Here is a 27,657-nt window from a genome sequence, read left to right as displayed (position 1 = left end):
TCTAAAAATTATTAACTTTATTACATGCTTAAGTCATTTAGAGTAAAATGAATAAAATATTATAAACAAATGTAAGAAATTATTACATTATAATTTTAGTTCAAAATTTGTTAAGTCGCTCTCCAAAAAAAAAAAAAAACAAATCCTAACCCCATCATTGGACACTTTATATGTTCCTTTCAGAACAGGGTCAAATATGAGATTCTAAAAAAAAAAAAAGTGAACTGTGAATGTTGACAGTATATTTTTTCTATAAACATTGGATTTCAGAGTATGCTTGTTTTTCATCTAAGGATTTTACCTTTTCTTTTCCTCAAAGTCCAGAATACAACAATAATAATATATGATTATAATAAATACAATAGGAAATGTTCAACCTTATAACTATAATACTATACTATAAACTATAATAAATATAATTAATAAAATCGATACTAATTTTTATTAATTTAATCAATTAGTATGCTTTCTTAGTTATGATTAAAAATTTAAAGATTTTTAACAAAATCTATATTTTCCCTTCAAGTATGAATATTACCATTCTAGTTTTATGAAAAAACCATTTTCTTCCCATCTCATTTTATTTCTCTACATTTATTCTCATAAATTTTTATCAAAACCATTGCTTGCTTAAAGCTTTTGGGCTTCCATAGTTAAAATTAACTCATTTTTCTGGTTAAATTTTGTAAAAAATATTAGAAACAAGTGCCATTTTAGGGGGAAAAAAACTTTGTGATGATTGTTTTAGTTGAAAATAACTAACAAATATTTCATGTTTTTATTTTATTTTAGTTCCAGAGATTTAGGGACATATCACGTATATGTGTTTTGTTTCACTAATGGAAGTTGGAAAACTATATATTTATGAGAGAACTTGCCTTTTTTTCCCATTTAGAAGATCTTACCAAAATATTAACATACCAACAAGCTACGTGGCAAAAACAAGTTGTATAACTTTTGATGGCTCAGTGGAATTCATTTCGATGCTTTTGTATGAGTGTATGACACATATAATCAACAATAAAAACCGTTATTTCTTATTAAAAAACATTACTAGAACTGGAATGCGTCCTTAATCAAGGATGTGGTTGTAGAAATTAATTTATTATTATTATTATTATTTTTGTTGTAAATGAGCAAAATATTAGAGAGCTTATAACTTATGATAATTTGTTGATTCATGGTTTATATTAAATTTAAATAATTAGCAATAATTCAACTATACTTGCTAGTAGTTCTTAATATATATAATAAAACTATAAAATTTTAGAGTCAACACTTTGGACACATTTAAAGAAAATTAATTTAGTGGCATGATTAGTTAAAAAGTTTATTTTTAATGTCATATTTGTGAAAACAATATTTTAGATGTCATATTTGAAAAAAGTTAATTTAGCTGCACAACTGGTTAAAAAAATTATTTTTAGGGTAAAATGTGTGAAAATAATGAGTGCGTTTGGAATTAGTTTTAAAATGATTTATTTTCAATAAAAAGTAAAAATGAGATTGTTTTGAGAATCACTCTGGGACCGATTCTGAAATTTTGTTTGGTTAGTTTTTTAAGAGATTGTTTTGAGTATAATAAAAAAGTGAAATCGTGTTTATTAATTAATATATTATAATATTGTTGATAAGTACTAAAAAATGAAAACAGAAAAATAAAAACAACTTTAAACCGTTTTCTAATTCTTTCACAAAACTATTTTCACTGTTTTCGTTTTCAAAACATTTACTATCCAAACGTCGATTCATTTTCATTTTCATTTTCATTTTTGCTTCTCAAAAAACATGAAAACCGTTTTCAAAAAATAATTCACGCACAATATTTTAGAGGATTGTAAAAAAGTATTTAAATAGTAACATGTTTAAGGAGATAGAAAAATAAATTAATGAGATAATTAAGAATATATTTCTTAAAAAAAAACCTCAAGTGAGCAAGTAAGCAACTAAACAAGTGCAAAAACAAAAACAAGAGGCATCCTCTCTTCTATAATACTTAACAAATTAGATTATAGATTTGAGATTTTATATAGTATTTCCCACAAAATCAGTCCTATATGTCAAATCATAATTTAACATTTAAGACAACTTTTGTAACTCAAAAAGTGCTTCACCACTACTATTACTTTCTTAACAAGTAAGAATTGTACATCTCGCCCAATTAAAATTTGCAAAATCTAATTACACCATGAGGTATGAGATATAGTTATACTCTAATTGAGAAATTATATCAGAATGGTTCACTATTCATAAATTAACGTCAACAAATCATAAATTTGGTATCTATTCCCGTTCTCATCCCTTATTATTATTTTTTATCCCTGTTTTATTCGGTGTAAATATTCTTATCCTCATGAAAAATATTATCATCCCTATTTCCCTGCTACTTTTTTGACCAAAAAAAAAAACAACCAAAACACCGTAGGATTCTCTTTCTTTTTTCATTTATTTTATTTTCTTTTTTTTTTTTTCAATTTTTCCTCTAATTTTTTTAATTTATTTTCTTGTCCTTTTGGGATTCCATTGTTTGAGTTCGGTTAGTGACACAGCAAGAAAAGCTCATGTAATACACGTTAATTCTTTTCAGGCCACGTGTACAACAAGATTTATTTTTCAATAATTAATATAATAATAGTCCTAATCCTAATAAATTGCTTAAAACAAAACCTCACGAACTTGAAAAAAGAAAAAGAAGTCCTAATAGCATTCTAATTGCAATTAGCAAGTAAATGATAATAAGAGTAAATTTTATGAATAGTCCCTAAACTCTTTAAAAAGTAACAATTTAATTCTCAAACTTTTTTTTTATGAAGTAAACCTCAAACTCTTTAAAAGGTGCAATATAGTCCATGCAATTAATTTCCGTCCAAAATATAACGGCACAATGCATTTCTTGCTACGTGACCTATATGTTAGGGGTATATGCGTAAAATCACATGTTTGGGCACATTCTCTCTCTCTCCAGATTCTAGAGAGAGAAGCTGATGCTGATATGGATATCGGTTCAATCTAAAGCTTCGATCTTCTAATGGCGTAATATTAAGCAAAAATAATAATAAAAAAAGAAATTTCCGTCTTTGTTTTCTGTCCATTCTTCTCTGAAGATGGCTTTATTCGACGACGGCGAAGAGCTTCAAAATCCTTCAATGGTGCTCGACGCTTTGTTCTGCGAAGAAGAGGGACTGGGGGAGGATTTGGGGGAAAACGAAGAGAACGAGATTGCAAAGAAGCCCCAGGCTTTGGTCCTGCTTGAGAACGACCTGTTTTGGGAAGAGGAGCGGACCTAGTTTGATTTCAATTGCGGTGATCTGAGCTCCGACGACTCTCTAATGGCGGCTCGGCTCGGAAGGAGGCTGTCCACTGGATTTTCACCGTCAAGGCACATTATGGCTTCTCTGCTCTGACGACTATTCTCGCGGTGAACTACTACGACAGATTCATCTCAAGCCTCCAGTTCCAGAGGGACAAGGCGTGGATGAGTCAACTGACGGCCGTCGCTTGTCTCTCACTACAGGCTCGTCTTTCGTCAAAGGCCAAGTGAGATATTCTCTGACTCTTATTATGGTGGCGAAGGAGAGGTTGTCATCGAGGATTCTGGTGAGTTTGAAGTCGCCATTGGTGAGTTCTAGAGCTTCTCCTTCGTCCATAAGATGAACTCTGCATAGTGGGATTTGGAGTAAAGTTTCATGTTTGATGTTTTTGGGTTGTACTTCTAACGTTGATGATGATGGTGAGGATTTCATGGCTGGCTGAAGCACCCCATTATTGGGGGTGGTGTCCTTAGAGAGAGAGAGAGAGAGTAATGTAACAGTTACATGGGTATTTTGTCTTTCCAGCTAATTAAAAGAAGGGCTCACGTGAGTAAGAAATTGACTGTACCGTTATATTTTGGACGGAAATTAACGACATGGATTATATTGCACTCTTTTAAAGAATTTAAGGTTCGTTTCGTAAAAAAAAAAATTTAAAGATCAAATTATTACTGTTTAAAGATTGAGAAGCATCCGTATAATTTACTCTAATAATAAATAAACTAAGAGAGAGAGAGAGAGAGAGGGGTAATAATGATAGCAAAATAGCAATAGCTCCACTAAAAAGAAAGCCACGCAAACTCACAAGAGAGATTAGAAGAGAAAGAAAGACCCATTCGATTTGGATTTCTTATCTCCTAAAAAGCCTACCCTTTTAACCACCTTACTGGTCAGTTTGTTACCACAATAACAATTTACATTTTACAAATTACAAATTACAAATTACAAATTACAAATTACGATTACGATTACGATTACGATTACGATTACGATTACGATTACAATACTCTCTCTTTCTTATACACACACACACACTCTCTCCCTCTCTAAAAAAACCCCATTTTTTGCTTTCTGTCTTTGTTATTCTCTCTCTCTCTCTCTCTCTCTCTCTCTCTCTCTCTCTCTTCTTCTTTCTCTCTGCTTTGTCATGGTTCGCCAATAAAACCCTAATTCCTATCGTTCTCTGTTCACTCTCACTCGACAGGTTTTTCCTTTACACTTTCTCTCGCTAAGGGAACCCTAATGTGTGTTTTGAGATTATTATCTGTGTTTTCTGTTCGTGTTCGTCTTGTTGTTGTTGTGTTTTTTTATTTGATTCGAGTGTTGTGGATCTGCGGTGTTGTTTGGTCGCAGAGAAATTTTGAAAGAGAAAATTAGAGGAATCAAGGGTTGGGATATATGTCCTTCAATCAATCAAGGTCCGATAAGAGCGAGACCCAGTATCGGAAATCGGGGCGATCCTTGAGCTCCAATCAGCCGCGGGGCTCCTCAGGCGCTTACGGTAAGGGAAGCGGCGGGCCCGCCCCTTCACCGTCGATTTCGTATAATCGCAGGTAAACCCCAAAAAATAAAAAAAGTAGATAAATTTTTGCTGCCTTTAGGGTTTGATTCTGATTTTTCTTGCCAATCGAATTGCTTTCGATTGTGATATGAGGGTTTGTTTTTTTAATGTTCGACTTGCACTTTCGTTGTGTGAAATTTGGGTTTTTGCATTTATTAGGTTTTTGATTTTCGTTATCTGTTGGTTTGGATTATTGCTTTTCAGTTTTAAGAAGTCTAATAACAATGCACAAGGAGGGCAATCTAGGGCAAGTGTGCCCACTGTAAATTCTTCTGATAGTAATGCTTCTACACCTCGTGGCACCCCAAATGGTGCCCATATACAGCCCCAATTACAAGGTATGAATTTTTTATTTTTATTTTTTTTAAATGGTGTTCGTTTCTTTTGCTTTCTTATACTCGTATCATGTAAAAGCAGAAAGCTTCGGTGTTATATAAACAATGTCCGAGAAATTGGCGGAGAATAAATGGTCATTTGTGTACTGGTTCTTGCACACTTTGCTTGATTTTTATTTTATAGATTTCTATTTTTCTTTTCTCAATCTTAGGAGCATCTGATGCACCGGCTACAGGCTCAGCTGCCAAGCAAACTGAGCCATTGGCAGCTCAAAGAAGCTCCCGAGGTGTTCCGAAGGCTCCAACTTCTCAACATGCCCCCGTGAGCTCGGACACTAGAGCAACCACTACCCCCACGAAGCGTAAGTTTGCCGATGACATTCATCTTTCATGTCATATTAATCAATTTAGTTTCTCTTGGCTTTTTTCAAAATAGAACAATGCATAAATATTGTTTTGTGTTATTTTATTTTATTCTATAATAAGGGGAATTCAAGTAGCTAATATAGTAATGTCTTCTTTTTTTATTTTTATTTTTATTTTTTCCTTCATGAGTATAGCCCCAGGTGATGCATCTAAGGGGTATGCTTTTCAGTTTGGCTCATTAAGTCCCGGTTTCGTGAATGGGATGCAGGTAATGTTACGTTCTTCATACACTTGCTGTTTATTTTTCATGAACTCAACATTTTATTTTATATTATATTTTATCTCTGAAAATTGTGGGATGTTGTTTCGGTTGTGGTTATAGATTCCTGCTCGCACAAGCTCTGCTCCCCCAAATTTGGACGAGCAGAAACGTGACCAGGTTTGCTTGTTTCCCATTTCTCTTATATGGCCGTTTATTTGACAACCGAAAGTTTTCCTAAATAATTATCTGATTTATGTGCTTGCAGGCACGTCATGAATCTTTCAGAGCTGCGCCCACATTTCCAATCCCTTCTGTACCCAAGCAGCAGTTACCTAGAAAGGATCCTAGTGCTGTCGATCAGTCTAGTACTCCTGAGGCACACCCAGTGCCCAAGGTTAAGAAGGACGTGCAAGTTTCACCTGCACCTCCATCCAGCCAAACTCAAAAGCCTTCTGGTCTTCCAATGACTGGGATTTCGATGCCAGTTCCATTTCACCAGTCCCCAGTTTCCATGCCATTTGGTGGCCCCAACCAACAGATACAATCTCAGGGGCTGACAGCAAATTCGCTTCAAATGCCTATGCCTTTGCCTTTATCGATAGGAAGTGCACCTCCAGTGCAGCAGCCCGTTTTCATCCCTAGTCTCCAACCTCACCCAATGCAGCATCAGGGAATCATCCATCAGGGTCAGAACATAAGTTTCACAACTCAGATGGCTCAACTGGCCCCTCAGTTAGGCAACTTAGGTATTGGCATGACATCACAATACCCTCAGCAGCAGGGAGGAAAATTTAGTGGTCCTCCTCGTAAAACTACTCCTGTCAAGATTATTAATCCAAAGACACATGAAGAAGTAAGATTTGACATGAGGCCTCAATCCAATGTTCCTCCTCAATCTCAGCCTATTCCATCATTTGCAACGTCTCATCCTATGAACTATTATACAGGTCCTTATAATGCTAATAATCTGTACTATCAAACTCCTGGTTCTCTTCCTTTAACTAGCGGACAGATGGCACCCAATACTCAAGCACCAAGATTTAACTATCCCAGTAGCCAGGGTCCACAGAATGTAACTGTTGTGAATCCATCAGCTCTCAATTCTTTGGCTGTTAGTAAGTCTGGCACCCATATGCATGGTATTTTGGAATCGCCTAACAGAGAACAGGCACGTGATACACAGCCTTTGGTCTCATCTGTGCCATCTGGAACTACGCATGTGACTGTAAAGCCAGCTACCGGATCTGTTGGAGAGAACTTGGAGTCATTGGCAAATAATTCTAGTGTAGTTGAAAAAGGTGAATTGCCAAAGTCTTCAGGGCCATTGGGAGAAGCGAGCTTATCCCATTCATCAGCGGCAGATGCTGAGACTTGTACAGATCGATCTTTACAGAAACTAAAATCTGGTGGTGACTCAATGGTGGTCGAGTCATTAGTGGTGACCGATCGAGCTGCGGGCACAGTTGCTGCTGTTTCTGTTGAAGGTCAGGTATCCATTTCTTTCCCCGCTTCTTCCACAGCTCCATCTGAGTCTGTGCCAGCTACGGTGAGTGCTGAATCCAGAAGAAAGGAAACTCTTAGTAGGTCAAACTCAATGAAAGATCAACAGAAGAAACCTGTAAAAAAAGGATTTTCCCAGTCACAGCACCAGGTAAAGTGGTCAGATCAAATTTTTTTCCTCCTTCCTGTCTTTCCCAGAATATAGTATTTCAATTCATGATCTAGTCTCTTACCTTTTGTTGCTGTGTATTTTTAATCCTAATTAACAGGTTGGCGGCCCATCTATCCCTATGTCGACTCAGCCTTCTGAGCAGGGACTGTCTTCGGAAAGTGTTGCTTCAGAATCTGTGGAATCTAATTCAGCTGTTACTCCTCAGGTGACCGACAAAGATGTGCCAGAAGCAACTGAGGAGTCACTGTCAGCCACCAGGGTTGCCACTACTGATACTTGCAGTGTAAAGGTCGAGAAAAGTGCAGAAAGCAGTCCAAGTATTTCCTCTGAAATTTCTGGTGCAGAGACTGCTCCCGACACTTTAGGCTCTGTTCTTCATAATGGGCTTGATGGTTCTTCTGTTCATGACAAACAAGTAAAACATGACTCTGTGGTAACAGAAGAACAAGGTGGAAATAGATTGTCTGAAGAGCCTAAACAGGATGCCAACAGTTCTGAGGTTTCTTCGGAACTTAACTCCTTACTGTCTGTTGAGGTTGATAAACAACCTGGTCAGGAATTTGTACGAGAAGAAGTGGCTACAAGCAGTGTCATTCTACCATTAGACACTGTAAGAGGAATGGATGAACCAGGGATACACGACACAGAACATGAGAGTGTGGGTGATAAAGTTGTTGAAGGTTCTTATGAGAAGTCGGCTGGTATGAATGCCTCTTTGAGCAGAGGTGATAGCACGACTTATGGTGAAGTTCCAATTTCAAAATCTGAAAAATTGCATCAGCAGTCTGCTCTGGGAATGCAGGTAATGTTACGTTCTTCATACACTTGCTGTTTATTTTTCATGAACTCAACATTTTATTTTTATATTATATTATATCTCTGAAAATTGTGGGATTTTGTTTCGGTTGTTCCAAATCCCACTATGCATGAAAAATTGCACGACTTATGGTGAAGTTCCAATTTCAAAATCTGAAAAATTGCATCAGCAGTCTGCTCCTTCTCTGGCCGTCGATGCTTCGAAACATGAAGTTGAAAGTGTGGGGGGTGTTGGTGGTGGGGGAAGCACAGAAAACTTGGGTGGTTCTGGGGTTTCAGTTCCACCAGTTTCTAAAGAAAAACCTCAATTTAAAGAGTACCGCTGCAAGAGGGAAGAAGAAAAGAAAAGAATATCTTCAGAAGCGCAAGTTTGCTGGTACAACATCTGATCTCTATATGGCATATAAGGGCCCTGAAGAAAAGAAGGAAACCACCGTGGCTTCTGAAGTCACTGAAAGCACTTTTAGTAATATAAAGGTACCTCCTGATGAAGCAGTTGAAGAGGATGCTGTCGTTGAAAAAGATGCGGGGGTTAAAGCTGAGCCAGATGATTGGGAAGACGCTGCTGACATCTCTAAGCCAAAGTTGGAAGCCTCAGATGAGGAACAGGACCATGGTGGTGTGATGTTTTCTGAGAAGGATGGAAATGGAAATTCAGTCAAAAAGTATTCCAGAGATTTTCTCCTGAAATTTGCTGAGCAGTTTACTGTTGTTCCAGAGGAAATCACTGCTGATGTAGCTGAGGTCTTGATGAGTCACTTGGGTGGTTCTGGGGTTTCAGTTCCACCAGTTTCTAAAGAAAAACCTTTTCCAGAATTGAGCAGGTCAAAGAGTACCGCTGCAAGAGGGAAGAAGAAAAGAAAAGAATATCTTCAGAAGGCAGATGCTGCTGGTACAACATCTGATCTCTATATGGCATATAAGGGCCCTGGAGAAAAGAAGGAAACCACCGTGGCTTCTGAAGTCACTGAAAGCACTTTTAGTAATATAAAGGTACCTCCTGATGAAGCAGTTGAAGAGGATGCTGTCGTTGAAAAAGATGCGGGGGTTAAAGCTGAGCCAGATGATTGGGAAGACGCTGCTGACATCTCTAAGCCAAAGTTGGAAGCCTCAGATGAGGAACAGGACCATGGTGGTGTGATGTTTTCTGAGAAGGATGGAAATGGAAATTCAGTCAAAAAGTATTCCAGAGATTTTCTCCTGAAATTTGCTGAGCAGTTTACTGTTGTTCCAGAGGATTTTGAAATCACTGCTGATATAGCTGAGGTCTTGATGAGTTCTAATGCCAATGCGTCTCATGTTGTTGATCGCAATTCATTCCAGACTCCAGGAAGAATTATTGATAGGCCAGGAGGTGGACCTCGACTCGACCGTCGTAACAGTGGAATGATGGAGGACGACAGATGGAGTAAACTGCCAAGCCCGTTTGGTCCAGGACGTGCTGACCCGCGGCTGGATTTAGCTTATGGAGCAAGTTCTGGTTTTCGACCTGGCCAGGGAGGAAATTTCGGTGTCTTGAGGAATCCCCGAGCGCAAGCACCTATGCAGTATGTTGGAGGAATCCTGTCTGGTCCTATGCAGTCCTTAGGGTCTCAGGGAGGGATGCAAAGAAATAATGCTGCTGATGCTGATAGGTGGCAGCGTGCTACTAACTTTCAGCACAAGGGTTTGATTCCTTCTCCACAGACTCAGTTACTGATGATGCACAAAACTGAGAAGAGGTATGAAGTGGGTAAAGTAGCAGATGAGGAGGAGGCGAAGCAAAGACAGCTGAAAGGCATATTAAACAAGCTAACTCCACAGAACTTTGAAAAACTTTTTGAGCAAGTCAAAGCTGTTAATATTGACAATGCTGGGACACTTCGTGGTGTCATTGCACAGATTTTTGACAAAGCTCTTACGGAGCCCACTTTCTGTGAGATGTACGCTAACTTTTGCTATCATCTTTCTGGAGGGTTGCCTGATTTTAACGAAGAGAATGAGAAGATCACTTTCAAGAGATTACTTCTCAATAAATGCCAGGAGGAATTTGAGAGAGGAGAAAGAGAGCAAGAGGAAGCCTACAAGGCTGATGAGGAGGGTGAGGTAAAACAATCTGAAGTGGAAAGAGAAGAAAAAAGAATTAAGGCAAGAAGACGGATGCTGGGTAATATCAGGCTGATCGGGGAGCTGTACAAGAAGAAAATGCTGACGGAGAGAATAATGCACGAGTGCATAAAAAAACTGTTAGGTCAAGGTCAACATCAAACTCCTGATGAGGAGGATGTTGAAGCTTTATGCAAACTAATGAGCACAATAGGGGAGATTATAGACCATCCAATAGCCAAGGAGCATATGGATGCATATTTTGAAGGGATGAAAAATTTGTCAAACAACATGAATCTATCATCTAGGGTTAGATTCATGTTGAAGGATGCAATTGATCTCAGAAAGAATAAATGGCAGCAAAGGAGGAAAGTAGAAGGGCCAAAGAAGATTGAGGAAGTGCACAGAGATGCTGCTCAGGAACGGCAGGCACAAACAAGTAGGCTGAGTCGTGGTCCAAGCACGAATGCATCAGTGAGAAGGGGGCCTCCTATGGATTATGGTCTCAGAGGTTCAGCTATGTTATCTTCTCCCAATTCTCAGATGGGTGGCTTTCGTACGTTGCCCACACAGATTCGTGGTTTTGGAAGTCAGGATGTTCGACAGGAAGAGAGACTGCCTTTTGAGGCCAGGACTTTGTCAGTTCCCCTAACTCAAAGATCTGTTGGTGACGATGCAATTACCTTAGGGCCCCAAGGTGGTCTTGCAAGAGGAATGTCCATCAGAGGACCACCTTCTATCTCACCTGCTTCACTGGTTGATATGTCACCTGGAAGTGGAGACCCCAGAAGAGTGACAGCAGGCTTGAATGGTTACAGTTCTGTATCGGACCGTGCTTACAGTCCAAGGGAGGATCTCATTCCAAGGTATATGCCAGATAGATTTTCAGGCCAAGCTGCTTATGATCAGTCGGGTCCACAAGACCGTAATATTAATCATGGTGGCAGGGACCACAGAAATTCAGATCATACTTTTGATAGGTCTGTTCCAAATTCACCACCTGCACGTGGGCATGCACCAACTTCCACACAAAATACTGCTGCAGAGAAGGTATGGCCCGAAGAACGTCTACGCGAGAAGTCAAAGACAACTATAAAAGAATTCTACAGGTGTGCTCATCTCCTATGCATGTTTCTTTTTGCCTATTTATTTTTCCTTTTTTATTTAATGCCATATTCAATAAAATAAGTTCTCAACAGCTTCCTTATTCGTTACATGTGCACGCTGTCTTTATTTATCTATTTTTCTTGTGTCTTATTTTGGGGCGGGGGATTTACTTTCAATGTGACTGTCATTCATCGAATTGACATCGAAGAGAATAGCCTAAAGACATTTTTTTGATGATAGTGCAAAGAGGAAATAGGATACATGACAAGATGTATTTTATAAATATAAATCCTATACTAATTGGCATGGCACTCATACTGATGTTTGCCAAACCAAATTGCTGAATCAAGAATTCTGGGGTGAAGTGCCGTCTTATATTTCTGGGTGGATGGATAACTTGCATGAATACACTGTTGATCTCCAGGATCTTAGGTGTTCAGACTGTTGTAAGTTGTAACCTGACATTACTGCACAACTACTTGCCTTTATAATGCTTTAGGTTTCAAAAAAAAACCTAGGAGTAGCAGGAGATATCTGAACTGGTATTTTGAGAACTTGCACAATTTTCATGTGGAAAACTGTTTTATCATTAGATGCACGCTGGCCACTTCTGCTATTATCAGTATATTTTTTGAAAGCTCCATATTTTTTCCTGGTCATTCTTGTTAACATTCTCTCTGAACTTTGTTTAATGGTTACAGTGCTAGGGATGAGAAAGAAGTTGCTTTTTGCATCAGAGACTTGAATTCTCCGAGCTTCCACCCGACAATGGTATCTATATGGGTCACAGACTCTTTTGAGGGGAAGGACGTAGAAAGAGATCTTTTGGGGAAACTTCTCGTCAATCTTACAAAGTCTCGCGATTCTACTTTGAGTCAAAAAGACCTCCTTAAAGGGTAGGAAAAAATTAGCAATTCAAAATGGCTTGATAGAAACTACTTTTCTTTCCAATGATTAACTCTCTTTATTTCTTATGGCTAGGTTTGAATCTGTTCTGAAGACTTTTGAGGATACTGTCACTGACGCCCCGAAAGCACCAGAGTATCTTGGTTGTATCTTTGCCAAAGTGATTACAGAGGATGTGGTTTCCTTGGGAGAGATTGAGCGGCTAATACGTGAAGGCGGTGAGGAACCAGGGAGTCTTTTAAGTGGGGGGCTTGCAGCTGATGTTCTTGGAAACATCTTGGAAGTTATCAAATCTGAGAAAGGGGAAAATGTTTTAACTGAGATTATTAAGAGCTCTAATTTGCGGTTGGAGACTTTCCTGCCTCCAGATCCTCTAAAATCCAGAATATTAGAGAGATTTATTTAGGGTAGTGGTGCTCATTGTAATCTTTGTTAGGGGAAAAAAGAGAGAGAGAGAGAAAAAGAAATTCATGCCTTGAGCTGTAGGGTACCTATTAATTTGCATAAATATTTTTGTTGATGGGCGAGAGGGAATTTATATTATGGGGTTATGATCCTTGTCCATGTTTTATTATTATTTCTTCAAATATCTTACTGCAATTATGAGAGGTTTAAATTGACCCGTCTAAATGTTAGGTTCTCCATTATGTGATTGCTCGTCTTTTCGACATTACTTGGAAACTTTGAGCGCTTTCATATGGTTTTGTTTTTGGTATGAAACGCGGCGAAAACTCTGATGATTTGGAGGTTAAAATTAGGAAAAACAGCTGCTACTATGTCTTGCTAATTTTAAGTTATGAACCAACATACCAAATTTTTAAGCAAAGTAAATTATGAAATCCACTCGCATTAGTCAATTGGTGTTCAAAAAATAAAGATAAATACCGGTGTTCTGAGTAACATGCCTTGATAAGAAATTAAAAACGACAGAAAAGTCAATTTCGGTCTAACAGATTTTTTCATCAATTGTGCAGACTTTGTTAAAGAGCTATTTGAATGCTGGATCATAGTGTGTTAATTATGGGTAATTACGTTGTCTGGTTTCCAATTTTCTCAAAAAAAAAACAAAGTGGCAGTATTCCTGCTTGGACGTATACAATCCAACTAGAGTGAATTAGGCCCCTATTCGATTAATTAACACAAATAAAAACGTCACAGCTGGCTGTCACTAGTTATAAATAGTTATATTTCTATGGCGTCCAAGTTTAGGACAAAAAATTTAAAAATAATAAATGACAAGAAAAGATACAAGTAGCAGCTTTCAAGTGTCACATCCATGGAAATTAAAGGCATGAACACTAGGAATCAAGAGAGGTAACTATGGATTTTAACTGCCAAATCCAAGAGTACATGATCCCTATTGCGCAGTAGATAGAGGTTAACATAAGAGGTACAAAAGGAAGCTTATCACCAAAAAACAGAGGGTGCAAAAACTGACCCCCTATCTCAACAACAATGATACCCGTCAAGTAACTTTTCTCAACCCAATTAACAGTAAATTCTTCCTTCCGAGCAGCCGCGCTGGAACTTGCCTTGTCTCGTTTCTTTCTAATCAAAGTTGCTTTAACTGCTGCACCATTTGCGAACAGTGCAGAAAATCCTAACCAGATAAGAATGGAGTGTAGCAGTAGCAATACCACTTTTATTGGGTATTCTTGGGCTTCAAACAGAAGAGGGAACAGTGAATAGCAAGAAACTGCATGGAAAAGTTGAAAGCACAGAAAAGTTTGTAATAAAATGCTATGGTAAGACCAAGAATAGCATGGATCAATTAGTATCACACTTTAACTATTGACAACACTATTCAACAGCTTGGATTTGGCAAAATTTATTTGAGAACCGTTCTGCAGAATCGCAGCTCATTAACCATGCCAGTTTTGCTCAAATGATGTGGTTATGAAATTTATTCTTATCGAAATCCTTCCTCAATTCATAAGCAACTTTATCAGCATAAGAAGAAACATCGCCGCGCAAAGCAGAACAGGAAAAGAAAAGATAAAAACCATGAAACAGTGCTGAAAAGCAGCATCTAGTGGAAATGTAGGGCCAAGTCATTGACATTTCGAAGCAAAACAACCAAAACAATAAATTAAGAAAACTAAATAAACTCCTCAAAATGACAACCAAATAGCACCACATATGAATAAGAAAAGGCGATGAGCTGAAATAAGTACCTATGGATAGCATGAAGTAGTGCCTTGCATCATCCATACTCTGCACTGCAACAACCGCCAGGGGGATAACAAAATGAAGTGATGCCTTCTCATGCACATGCCACCCAAATAAGAATCCACACATGTAAGCATAGGCTACCCATCTTGAAATCCTCTCTGGCCGTGGATCCCTCCAAGCTTTCATAAGACAGGGAGATAAAGCGAGGAGAATCGCAATCAAAGTTGTCAATGGGGTGATCTGCCATTTTAATAATTAAATTATAAACACTTAGGTCTCAGGTGAAATTTCTGACAAGAATCAAATAGAGGACAAAACTCAATCTTATTATGTAAAAAAACAGCATCCTTCCCACAAATGCAAATGGTAACACATTTATTTTAGAAAGAGGAAAGCCATGACACATCAATCTCAAGTGCAGGATAACTATCTTATGCCATGTCTAGAACTGGGGATTAAAGAAAGGAAAGAGGCGATTTCTTCTTTCACAATGGTTAGGCATTTGTCGAACAGTGAAAGTACAGGCTCAAGAAAATGACACTGTTGGATTGACGCTAACTGGCGAACTGCTAAAAATGATGGTATTGACTAATTCTGTTTCACTTAATAATTGCTTTGCCTGAAGTGGAACCGCAGACTAGATTTGTTTAGGAAATTTAAATGTACTAGCACGACATATTACTTAGTTTATTAGACCCTCCACTGCCATGTCTTATAGTCCAATTGGAGCATCATAAATTATAACGGACAGTTGATGAAAAAAGTATAGAAATTAAAACAATCAATTACTCTCCTCGAGGAACTTAAGCAAAAGAGGATCTTAGAGGTAAGAATCAACCGGTAGAACATACGACTTTTCCAAGCTCAAGCTTAAGAGATTAATTTTATTTATTTATTTTTATTAAGCATAAGAGAATCACCGGAGGTAATACAGCAAAAGGGGAGGAACCCCCAACTATCCCACCAGTGAATGAAGCTGCAGTTGCCTGAATACTGAATCCAAGATTTCTAAGCAAGAAAGCGAGCCCTTTGTCCAGTATAATATAGAACACCCAAAAATTTGGTGCCCAGTATGCATGACATAGTCCCCTTCCAAATGGAAACATACGGCCGATGACTTGTTGCATCTGCAAAGTTAGATTTGGCAAATCAAACACAGAGGAAAAGAAAAAAAGAAGAGAAAAGAAAAGGAAAAAAAAACAACTACTAGGCTCTTCATCCCTCAATTTCTAATAAAAGTAAGTAGGAATACGTAAGATAGTGCCAATTGCCACATTTTAGCCATAAGGGGCTTGCTTATATTGATCCAAATGATTTTGAACATAGCTTTGATGGAGAGAAAGTCTTCCTGTATATTAATACGGTCCAAAATCCTAAGTCCTCACTGATAGTCTTCATCTCTAGAGATGTTTCTATGGCATTTCAACAAAGAATCAAGATTATCACACAAAGGCTAAATCAGTTATATCTTTAAAGAAAAAATACTAGGAAAATAAAAAGAAATAAATAAATAAAGACGATACGCTTAACATTACCAGGAGATTTAAATTCAACAAAATTGACAGGAAAATGAGTATTTGAGACCTGTCCGTGATATACGAATGGTCCATATGCTGCTGCAAAAACCGCCACAACCACAGCCCCCATGATCAAAAGACGCCCAAAACCTCTTATAAATCCTCCCCAACAATAATGCCTCCACAAATACACAAAGTAAACTGGTGCAGCAACTGCAAACAAGTGCTTAAAGCACAACAACACTGCAAAAAGAAAGCCGCCCATCAAATCCCTCCCTTGTTGCAGATAAGAAAGCGACATCAACAGAATCCCAAGGAGAAATCCGTTGTACTGAAAATGCACATGGTCCACAATCACAAGCATTGGGGACCAAATAACCAATACCCAGATCAATCTTTGCCTTGTCGAGTCCAAATTTCGAGTGAATCTATAAACTCCATATAAGAGAGACAAATCAGATAGAATCACAGTGATTCTATGGAAATAAAGGAGCGTATTTGAGGTGTAGTTCAAGCCCTTTTGGAGGTGAACGATTTGGGGATCAATGAGGTTGGCAAAGATAGAGAGGAAGCGTTCAAAATAGGCAAAGAAGGGGGGATAATCGAGGGTCCAAAGGCTGGTTTCGTCCAAGTACCACCGAGAAAGCGGAAGAGAGTGCGTGAGAGCAAGCCAATGGCGATGGACCTCAAAGTCTGTGCTGTGATAGGATGGAACCACAAGGAGCTTTATGCACGCAGCTATGGCAAAGAACCACCAAAGCACTGAATTGGAGCTTCGGGAACGATTTCGCTTTCTCTCTTCTTCCATGGACTCCAAAACCCCCAACACTCTCTTCAAAATATGAATTGATTTTCCCAGTCATAACTGAGCGTCAAATGTGCAAGGCTCCCTTTATTTCTTATACTTCAACCCATCACTGTCATTCTGATTCTACCCGGATTTAAATTTTCAATTTAAATTAGAATGTAACATTTTATAAGAATTTTTATTGTAATAAAAAAAGTTAGATGCGATATTTTCTGAAAACTTATTACTGCAGAAATTTAGAACTAAAAACTCGAATCAGTGAAACGAACGAAGTCTAAATCTCTTTCAATTCTAAGGCTCCGTTCATTTCGCTGATACGAGTTTAGAATTCGAGTTTTTCTACAGTAAAAAGCTCTCATAAACAATCACATCTAACTTTTTTACTACAGTAAAAAGCTCTCACATAAAATCACATCTTAACTCGAATTAAAAACTCGAATCAACGAACTAAACGGCCTAAGTTTATTTTGAAAACAAGCTAATGTTTTATCAATATTAGATACTAATAAAATAATGAATTATTCTAAAATTAGAAAATAATTAATGAATTTTTAAACTGTAGTTTTTTCCATCATATCACAATGTCAGGTGATAAAATTACGCATGAAAGATTTGAAGTAAATTCAGTAGAATATATTTTTAACGAAAAGAAAATGATAAACTGAAAGTTTCATAGAAGCCATTTGAGTATAAAAATAGTAGAATAACATTTTAATGTAAAAGAAGATGATCAATATTTATATTTTAGAAAATATGAAAATCTTTAAGTAGAAACATATTAAGAAAAATTATTTCAATAGCTAATTACGGAAAAAAAAAATGTATTTGTAAAGACCCCACTCAACAAAACAATAATTTAGAACATTGAAAGAAAAAAAATAATATTGAGAAAAATTATTTTTAATGGAAGCAAATTAGAAGGAAAAGGTATTTTCATGATGTAAAATTAAAAATTACAAGATTTAAAAGTAAACTAAAAAAATGGCAGCGTAACGTGATATAATTGTATTAGAGCTACGGGTGTTCGGCGGTTAAAAATTGCCGATTTTGATTGGTTCGGTGGCCGAATTGACCATGTCAATTTTTTAAAACCGAACACCGAAACCGAATCGCATAAAATATTATTCGGTTCGGTTAACCGAACTTCGGTTTTAGTAGGTTTTCAATTTTGATAATTAGGACAGTGACCATCAGTTAACCATTAAGTTACTAACATTACGTTGTCTGGTTAAGACCAGACATTACGTTGTCTACTTTATAAAACAGAGCCCTAACAACTTATATATTAACCATATTATTGATAGTTTTACTTTGGTCGGGTTTTATGTATTAATTTGTGCAATCTTACAATCATTTGCTCTGTAAATGTCATATGAAGCAAGAAGTTAACATATCCAAATGTTTAGCAACCTTGTTGGTCAAACTGGCGACATATCTAAGGAATCAAACGCACTCAAAAGAAAGAAGTTAAATTAGTTCTTTAATAACAAGCAGTGATTATCTCATAAATTTAAAAATAGCCATTACTTGCAATATGCATGCAATATTTTCTCTTGTCATTTGCTTAAAAGTTTTCTGATAGAATGTCGTTTACTTAAAGTTGCAGACATCTCAAATTACTAAAATCCAAAGCAAAATTCTATCAAATCAAACCAAATCAGAATAGAACCAATTACTCTTACTTTGTAATTGGTAGAACCAATTAACAAAATCTCTTGCCTAAATGAACTTCAATAGTAGGAATAGAGAAAAAAAACTAAATCAGAAAAAAAAAACAACTAACCTGAATTTCTTCGGTTCCATGTTGTACCGCATTTTTCAGTTTTTGAGCGGTCGATTCTTCAATCATTGTTGATCAGTTTTGATTTTACGGTTTTTTTTTGTAAAGTCCTAATTAGAGCACTTTAATGAATAATTGTGATGTTAACTGTATTATATTGCATCATGACAACATACATTTGCATGAAATCTTTTGAAATCCATTAGCATCAAATTGCGTTTTTTATAAGTAGACTTGTAATATTTGGGCCCGTTTTGTGAGAGCCTTTTCCTATAGCAAAAAAGTTAAATGTGATAGATTCTGAGAGCTTTTTACTGTAGCAAAAATCGAATTCTTAAAATGAACAGGGTCTTAAAGTGGTACTTGATAGCTTGTAACATATTTCCATAATATAATTTTGGAAATAGGTACACACACAGAAACATACATAATTTAATTCTCCAAAGAGTACATAATACATCAAATGGATATATACCATTAATATTGACACATTAACATTAATAAGTGGTACACATTTTCACTTATTAACAACCTCAAACATGCACGTTCTTCATTAGAATAACATAGATGATATGTAGTCAATGCGACCCTTAATCCATGGAGAAGACTCAGAGGGAGAAAGGTGTTGCACACACATCAAATGGATGGCTGGCAGTTAATTGTGCCTCCTATAATTATAACCAACAACAACCAAAAAAAGAAAGTGAATATCTTGGGGATTTAAAAATAAAGAGTAAATTTGCAACCTAAACGACTCTTTTTTAGCATAATTAATGCAGCCGGAAACTACCTGGCGTCCTCGCAAACCTGGAATGTTGAAAGACCGCATGGAGCTGAGTATGCTGCCATATGTACTCCCCTGGCCGCGATCAATGGCTCCGATGAAGGAGTTAGTCATGGCACCGCAGGGTTTGTTATCTGGTAGACCCTGTTGCAATTTCATGAATTTAGAAAAAACATGTACGTGTGTGTGTCCAACGAAACGGTTGTTCTTTCTTAATATCTAATAATTTGAACATTAAAAGAGAAAAATGAAATCTTAATTATAAAATTCATAGATTGTTTGAAGTAATTATTACAAATGTATCAGCTGCATCTTGATCATCATCACAACCACTGAAACAGATAACTTGTCCGCCACTTGTTCCTTTCGGTGCACCTGACCTAGGGCGGTGATCCTCCCACGCATACTGGCCTTTCCTATAAATATATATATATATATATATATATTGCCAATTACAAACAAGGGGATTAAGTTAAAGAAATTAGCTTGGAGTTGTTAAGTTGACGAGCGAATTATATTGAAGTAACGAACCAGTTGATCCTGCAAAGATATGGCAAATCTAGTACGGTTCCACTGTGAGAAGCATCGACGATGGCATGGAGCTTAACACCAAGAGGAATGGGTCGAACAATCAAGGCGTTGATCTCATCATCAACAATCATACCCTGAGTTTCAAAGTCCAACGGGCATATAGTTTCGTCGTATCCATCAGCTTCATCACCACTGTAGTCCCTCTGCTGCCAGCCGTGTCCAGAGAAATAAAATACGAGCGAGTCACCAGGTTGGCACCCTTGTACGAGCCAACGCATCGCCCACTTAATGTTACGTTTAGTAGGAATCCTTTGCGGATCACTTTCTTCCTCTGTCGACACATCACGTGGCCAATTAAATGGACAAAAATATATGGACAAAAATATATATAACATTAACATTGACATACCAGTGAGCATGAGAATTGAATCCAGCGGAAACCTGAAGTTGTTGACGAGGAAGTGCAACATGCACTTGGCATCGTTGATTGAGCCCTTGAGCTCGTGCCTCGACTTCTTGTACGATATCCCGCATATCACCGCCCTCTTACGCCCGGGGCAGTTTTGCCGCGATCGTACAGGCGCGTGGACGTTGTATGGGGCCACTGCCGCATAAGCGGCGGGGGGACGAAACGCGTCCCATGCGTCTCCTAAGCTGCTGACGGTGCGGCAAATGGTGCACCGCATGGTTCGGGCGCCCGGGGGGAGCTGCACCAGGTTGCAGCACTTGGAGCAGGTGTGCATCGACATTGTCAACGGCCTGATGGCCCTTCGTACGTAGTGGACGTTGTATGGGGCCACTGCCGCATAAGCGGCGGGGGGACGAAACGTGTCCCATGCGTCTCCTAAGCTGCTGACGGTGCGGCAAATGGTGCACCGCATGGTTCGGGCGCCCGGGGGGAGCTGCACCGGGTTGCAGTACTTGGAGCAGGTGTGCATCGACATTGTCAACGGCCTGATGGCCCTTCGTACGTGATCACTACTTATCTAAAAGACAAACTATGTCTATATATGGTATTGGATTATTTGGTTGTTTCTTGTAAATTGTTGGGAGTTTAAATAGAGAAACCATTATGGGTCCACAAAATGAAAACGGAACAAACCCACAAGTACTCAGATTCTAATTCATTAGCTAGCTTTAATAAAGCGAATAAAATTTAGTTATAAGCTAAGATAAAATAAAACATTTTACTTTGTAATCATTAAAGAGGAAGGCTAGTTCAGTTTCTTCATTTTGTATAGCTTGAATTTTTTATTTTATTTTTAAATTATATGTTTTTTACTTTAAGATGGAATTAGGCATAAAATTATCGCTAGGCTTCCAACATTATAGCATATTGCTTTTACCGTCCAATTCTCTTAGCCAAGTTAATTAGCGGTTGAAGTGGTGACGGATATTCGTCGAGAATCGTTAACCCTTGCCTTTCTTGGGCATAAAGTTGGTAGAGGAAATGCCATGCCCACCAAAAGAATTCCTAGCAGATACGTCATTAAGTCCATTTCAGAAATGCAAATAATGGGCAAGAAATTAGGTAGGATGAAAAATCTTAGCAATTCTATGCACAAAAAAATATCTGATATTGAATGCACTTAAAAACGGATTCCATCATCTTCCATTCTTCCTGCCGTCTTCCTGTCCAGATTTCATGGTGAGAAAGAGAAACAGTAGATAAACTCTGGATGACCAAACAATATAGCGATACATACACAATTTGGAAAATTAGTGTACGTATAATATACTACGTATCTTGTTTCACTAAACAATCAAACATGTCCACCATATTTAATATTTATTTTTCGCCGGAAAGGTTCCAACAACATGAACACAGTCTGTCGATGTATTGATGATGAATTCAATCTATATTCTATGGACACAATAATCATAGGGAGAAAGGTTTTGTATACACATCGAATGGCTGGCAGGACGTTAGTTGTGGCTCCTGCAACAAGCAAACAGAATGGAAAAAATTAGTCGATGATACAAACTTCATGCACGGATTAGATTAAATCGGAACAAATGAATAAATAATTGGCAAATGAAAATAGTGAAATGTGTGGCTTCAATCACAATTACTTCAGAGCCAAAAAAAAAAAAAACAAAACAAAAATCACAATTACCTGTCTCAGCCCACCACTAACACTGCCTCCAGTTATTAGCATGCTAATTAGAGATGTAACAACATCACCGCCAACCCCGCCACCACTGTTTGTATTTCGGATGGTAGATCGCATCGAATTCAGTATGCTCCCGTATGTGCTTCCCTGTCCACGCTCGATTGCTTGAATGAAGCAATAAGTCATGGCACCAGTTGATGTGATCTTTGACAAAGCCTGTTCCATTAACCATATATCAAACATTTTTCCTCTTTGCTTAGACTAGAAAATTTTTGCTCAAATCAGATTTTCACTCACTGATGTATCAGCTGAAGTTTGATCATCATCACAACCACTAAACGAAATAACTTCTCCACCACCTGTTCCTTTCCATACACCCGATCTAGGCCGATGATCCTCCCACACATACTGTCCGCTCCTATTACCAAGAGGTAAAAATTGTAGTCACGCTAAGAAATTCAAGACTTTCTTCCACAGAAAAAAAAAAAAAAAAAAAAAAAACAAATCTGAGAGTCTTTTATTTTCAAAAAGAATCATTTAAGATGATCAGATGCGACCGATTCACATGACACGATTGTCCCCAGGCAAGCACCCAAGCCTTTCCCCTCAAAGAAAAAGAGGGACTTGACAGAGCACGGACCCGTCAAGATTGGAACAATACTAAAAGATAGAGATATCAGATATGAGATTACAACACTTGTAAATTTCTGAAAATCACGTCATCTGAATTTCATGTTATCCAAAACTAAGAAACATAGTGAGCTATTAAGGACCTTATTCACTAGTGTTAGTTAACTTTACTAACCTGTTCATTCTGCAAAGGAATGGCAAATCTAGTACAGTGCCACTATGACAAGCATCTATTATGGCAAGAAGCTTAACACCGTGAGGAATAGTTCTAACAATTGAGGCATTGATCTCATCATCAACAATCATACCCTGGGTTTCAAAGTCCAGGGGACATAGAGTTTCATCATATCCATCAACTTCATCACCATTATAGTTCCTCTGTCGTGAACCATGACCCGAATAATGAAATACCAGGGAGTCACCTGGATGACATCCTTGTACAAGCCAATATAATGCCATTCTAATGTTATGTTTTGTCGGAATCCTGTACGGGTCAGTTTCTTCTTCTGCAGTTCAAGTTATCGATCAAATTGATATTAGAACGTTTTCAAAGAAAAGAAAGAAGAAAAACAATTAAAGAGAGAAAAAAAATGAGGAACGAAAAATTGGCTTGGGGCTTCATTCAGTGAAAAAGAAGAGTTGCACAATTCTTTTATATTGAAGTATTAATAGAAAAAAAAAATCATCTCTTAATAGCGTTCGTACACACAAACAAGAAATTGCATAAGAGAAACAGTGCAAGAAAGTAAGAAAATATGTTTATTGCAACGCTTTTTTAAGGTCAATTCTTGGTCGTTCAACAAATGTTCAATCATACCTTAACATGTATATAGTCGAGCCAAATGAAAAAAAAAAAAAAAGATAATAAAAGAAAAAAAGAAAAGAACACACTTTATTAAATGGAAAATTCAAATTAAGTAATGCTTAAGAAAATTGGCAAGTATTTAAGAGCTTCGTTTATTTCTTTTGTTTTTGTTTTTTTAAGAAAACATTTAAGAGCTGCGTTTATTGTTTCTCAATTGATTTCATCAGCCATAAATATAATGCAGGACCTACGCTAGTGTTTATTCCAAGTGATCTTCTCTGAAGGGTGAAGACAAAGTGCGACGCACCATCTTCTAAAATGTTAATAAAGTGATGTACTTGAAGAATAAATCATCAATTTCACAGTAAGCATGATAATAGTCAAGTTCAGCTGTCTCGAATGTAAACTAATGCTATTGTCACGCTAGTGTTGTTCCTAGGTAATATTTCCTTATAATGAAAGATTAAGCAAAATAGACTTTTCAGCCTTCAAACCTCGAACTTGGCCAACATTCCCAATTCTGACCCACCCAACAGGGCACAGAAGACAAACAAGACAATCTTCGGCCAGTGGTCTGAGTTACATCTCAGGCTACACATTCAAGTCTGAAAATTTTAAAGAGGGAATTAACAGCATATACAAAATTCTGTGTCATAAAGAATATCCAACAATCTATGTGCATTGTTTAGTCTACAACTCTTTAAAACACCCTGGTGCGTTTACACAGTGACAAACTCCATTCAGTAGAAAAGACGAACATTTGGACACTAAAACGAGTCTGCCCAAACTCCAAACTGACAAAAGATTAAAATATTGCTCAAACTTTTTTTTTTCTTTATAAGAAAAATTTTATTGATAAAAATCAATAAACAAGGACAGAGGATAAGGTATCCTCAAGCCCAAGAAAAACAAGAAAGCGGCAAAGAACAAAAATAAGGCCTGACCAAGAAAAGGAAAAAACAAAAAACTCATAAAAAGCTACCAAATCAACTTCCTATTACATCTTTCCAATTTAATATAACCAAAGAAAACAGAAATCCTTTAAAAGCTTTTTTGGACACAGCCCACAGCGAGGCCGAAAACTTTGCCTTCTCAAAAATATCAATCAAAGAGTCCACAGAATTGAGAGCACCATACTATTCCATAAGACTCTAGCCAACTTATTAGAGCCAAAGCCCACCACAGTCTCCACCATCAAGAAACTACACTTTACTGGAATTGCCCAACTAAAACCAGCCTCCAAGGTTAGTTTCTTCCATAGTGATATGGCCACCCTGCAATGTAACAATAGATGATTAATGGTTTCTCCGTTACCCCTGCAAAGGACACACCAAGACAGGGAAGGAGCAATATGAGAGTTTTTCTTCTGCCCCCTGTCACAGGTGTTAAGTTTTCCATGAAAGACTGACCAAGCAAAAACTTTAATTCTATGGGGGGCACAAGATGTCCAATATGAGGGTTTTCTTCCAATCCTGTCACAGGTGTTAAGTTTCCCATGAAAGACCAACCAAGCAAAAACTTTAATTCCATGGGGGGGCGCAAGACTTCCAAATGAATTTAAACAGCTCAAAATTCGGATTATCATCTCTGTCCACTAAGGAACTCAAAAAAGATCGACAAGAAAAACCTGTAGAATCACACAATCACACTCTAAGATCAAGAGAAGATGAACTAAATGAAACGGAGTTTTGAACTAGAAAATGCAAATCCTCTATGTCTCTATTGTTGAGGCCTCTCCTAAAACCAAAATTCCAATTCAGCTCAGCATTGCTAGACAATGACACAATATTAGAAATGATAGCATTTGGAAAGTCGGAAATTCTAAAAGGCATCTCTCCAAAACAAGATTTTGGTCCCATTTCCCACTTTCAATTTCACATTTTGAAGAAAAGAACACGGATTCCTAAAGATCCTCTAGTCACTAAATTTGAATCCCAACCATTAGACTTCAGCCCATACTTACTTCTTCTGATTTTTGCCCACGGTGAGTTTTGTTCCAAAGGGAATCTCCAGAACCACTTGCCTAAAAGAGTCACGTTCTGCCATTTCAAATTTCCAATCCCCAAACCACCCTTTTGCTCAAACTATTAGCCACTTGAATCCAAAGTTTCCAAGCAAGGATTTTCTCTAAATACAGCCACAAGTAATGGAGCAAAGCATCACAAGTCAATGTGACCTCTGTATTTGCTCCTTCACAGGACCAGATACCGATTCGGGTTCAATATTAGCTGAAAGTTGAAATGAATTTTGAAAATCCATTGAACCCGTCCCAAGCCATAAAGAGCATTAGCATTAAGGAACACAAGAAGCAGTTCAAAAGTATTAGCAATTCAAAAGATGCAAAATCAAGAAGTTGATTTTGTTTTTGGGTCTTGCTTGAAATGTGAGCAAGGAGTTGGCCCAACAAACAAATAGATGCCTAAAGCATAACTATTAATCAGAGCCAAATGCTGGTATCCCTCACAGTGCTCTTTTTTATTGAACAGAGTTTCTGGAGCAAAATATGATCCTCAAATAAAATCTTTTTTATAATGCTCAAAGTTCCATCTAAATTTATGCGTACTATATACAAACAGTAAGCATTAGCAAGGTGTGTTTTATTCTATATATCATTTCGCTTCAACTAGTGAGCTTGTTTGGAAAGTGAGTCCAAACCCCGGTTCAAATGGTTCTAGTGTTTTTTTCTCACAAAAAATTGAATTTTGTAGTTTGAACCATGAACCAAATGCGCTTGCACATAAAATTTACAGTTCAAATAATTTGCTACGCTTTAAGAGCAACTTCCCAACACAAAATTTATCAGAATAAAAAATCAAAATTGCCAAAAAACGAAACACTCCTAATAAGTGTCTTACAACTAGAGAAACCCGTTGTAACAATCACAAATTCAAACCAAAGAAAAGAAAAAACCCAAAACTAGCAATAAATCCTCAATCTTCTTCTATCCCACATACCTTTCTCATTTAAAACTCTCACGTACCCATATTTTTGTAAAATAAAACTTTAAAAAATCCTCAATTCTCGATACTGTTTTCTGATTCGAAAACTTAAACCTAAAGAAAAAAAAAAAAAAAGAGTCGAAATTATCCAGAGTAAAAGAGAGAAAATATACCAGTGAGCATGAGAATGGAATCCGGCGGAAAGTGGAACTTGGTGGTGAGAAGATGGCGCATGCATTTGGCATCGTTGATGCATCCCTTCAGCTCGTGCCTCGAGTACTTATACGATATCCCGCATATCACCGCCTTCTTCCGCCCGTGAGGGTTCGGGGGCGGACCCGGCGGCGAGTGGCCGTAAGGAGACGGCACGTGCGACGACGGAGGAGGAGGTGGAGGAGATGGCTGCGGCGCGTAGGAGGAGGACGGAGGAGGAGGGACGGCACGTGGGTCGGCGATGTGGGTGACGGCATGGCAGAGGGCGCAGCGGATGGATCGGGTGCCAGGCGGAAGCTGCAGCGGCGTCCGGCAGTTGGAGCAGTTGACCAGCATCATCATGGTTGAGTTGGATGGTTGGCTGATGTTGTGAATTGAGGGAGTTCGCAGGGGCTGAATCGGAATAAGGGGATATTATTATTTATTAGCGAGAGACCCCAAGACGGAGACAGACCAAAGAGGAGAGGAAAAGCGGAAGGAAATTTGGATGAGTTAGGAATAGAAGGTTCGTTTTTGTAGTTTGCTTTGCTCACCAATGACCAATGACCAATGACCATCAGGGATCAACAACGAAGTGAGAGAACGTTTCCTTTTCCTTGTACTCCAAAAATAAAAGTAATAATCATCATTTTGGTCAGTGCGAATATGTTTTTTATAATATTAAAACGGCAGGCGCGTTTAAAATTTATTTTAAAATAATTTTATTTTTTATATAAAAATAAAATGAAATTTTTTTAATTTTAGATAAAAATTATTTTTAAAAATATTTTTAGTTTTATTAAGAGATTATTTTTAGTGTAAACAAAATTTATTAATATCTCTTTTTCTTTCTCTCTGCTCGAGAGAGGAGAAAATGAAAACAAAAAATGAAAAATAATTAAATGTCATTTTTTATTTCTCTCTCATTTTACACTAAATTAAAAAACCGTTTTCGTTGCTGTAT

General features: G+C 37.5%; 4 protein-coding genes across 5 annotated transcripts; 1 reads left to right on the top strand and 3 right to left on the bottom strand.

Annotated features, from left to right (window-relative positions):
• Window positions 1-4,393: 4,393 nt before the first annotated feature.
• LOC21391402 (eukaryotic translation initiation factor 4G) lies at window positions 4,394-13,069 on the top strand. Its single transcript, XM_024161227.1, has 12 exons — window positions 4,394-4,515; window positions 4,665-4,864; window positions 5,077-5,210; window positions 5,420-5,569; window positions 5,768-5,841; window positions 5,956-6,012; window positions 6,101-7,486; window positions 7,605-8,250; window positions 8,456-8,691; window positions 8,801-11,517; window positions 12,217-12,411; window positions 12,497-13,069. Exons 2-12 carry the CDS (start codon window positions 4,710-4,712, stop codon window positions 12,825-12,827), a joined length of 6,081 nt encoding a protein of 2,026 aa, XP_024016995.1. The 5' UTR covers window positions 4,394-4,515; window positions 4,665-4,709; the 3' UTR covers window positions 12,828-13,069.
• A 515-nt stretch (window positions 13,070-13,584) lies between these two features.
• On the bottom strand, window positions 13,585-16,961 carry LOC21391400 (probable dolichyl pyrophosphate Glc1Man9GlcNAc2 alpha-1,3-glucosyltransferase). Of its 2 annotated transcripts, none has more exons than XM_010091463.2 (4): window positions 16,178-16,961; window positions 15,514-15,720; window positions 14,596-14,833; window positions 13,585-14,117 (listed from the first exon to the last, which is right to left on the bottom strand). In XM_010091463.2, exons 1-4 carry the CDS (start codon window positions 16,916-16,918, stop codon window positions 13,720-13,722), a joined length of 1,584 nt encoding a protein of 527 aa, XP_010089765.1. In that variant the 5' UTR covers window positions 16,919-16,961; the 3' UTR covers window positions 13,585-13,719. The 2 variants fall into 2 exon arrangements, with proteins under 2 accessions (XP_010089765.1, XP_024017012.1); XM_024161244.1 differs by having other exon boundaries at window positions 13,585-14,081.
• A 2,284-nt stretch (window positions 16,962-19,245) lies between these two features.
• LOC21391399 (metacaspase-1) lies at window positions 19,246-20,957 on the bottom strand. Its single transcript, XM_024161226.1, has 5 exons — window positions 20,423-20,957; window positions 20,014-20,344; window positions 19,778-19,898; window positions 19,489-19,626; window positions 19,246-19,366 (listed from the first exon to the last, which is right to left on the bottom strand). The coding sequence occupies exons 1-5, from the start codon at window positions 20,955-20,957 to the stop codon at window positions 19,307-19,309; spliced, it is 1,185 nt and encodes a 394-aa protein (XP_024016994.1). The 3' UTR covers window positions 19,246-19,306.
• Window positions 20,958-21,607: 650 nt separating this feature from the next.
• Window positions 21,608-27,298, bottom strand: LOC112090294 (metacaspase-1-like). The gene is made up of 5 exons (XM_024161239.1): window positions 26,675-27,298; window positions 22,933-23,263; window positions 22,425-22,545; window positions 22,131-22,343; window positions 21,608-21,952 (listed from the first exon to the last, which is right to left on the bottom strand). Exons 1-5 carry the CDS (start codon window positions 27,054-27,056, stop codon window positions 21,893-21,895), a joined length of 1,107 nt encoding a protein of 368 aa, XP_024017007.1. The 5' UTR covers window positions 27,057-27,298; the 3' UTR covers window positions 21,608-21,892.
• Window positions 27,299-27,657: the final 359 nt, after the last annotated feature.

This window comes from Morus notabilis, unplaced genomic scaffold, assembly GCF_000414095.1.
Source record: "Morus notabilis unplaced genomic scaffold, ASM41409v2 Scaffold906, whole genome shotgun sequence".
Lineage (NCBI taxonomy): Eukaryota > Viridiplantae > Streptophyta > Magnoliopsida > Rosales > Moraceae > Morus > Morus notabilis.
The sequence above is the reverse complement of the archived record's forward strand: the minus strand, read 5'-3'. Positions and strand labels throughout refer to the sequence as shown.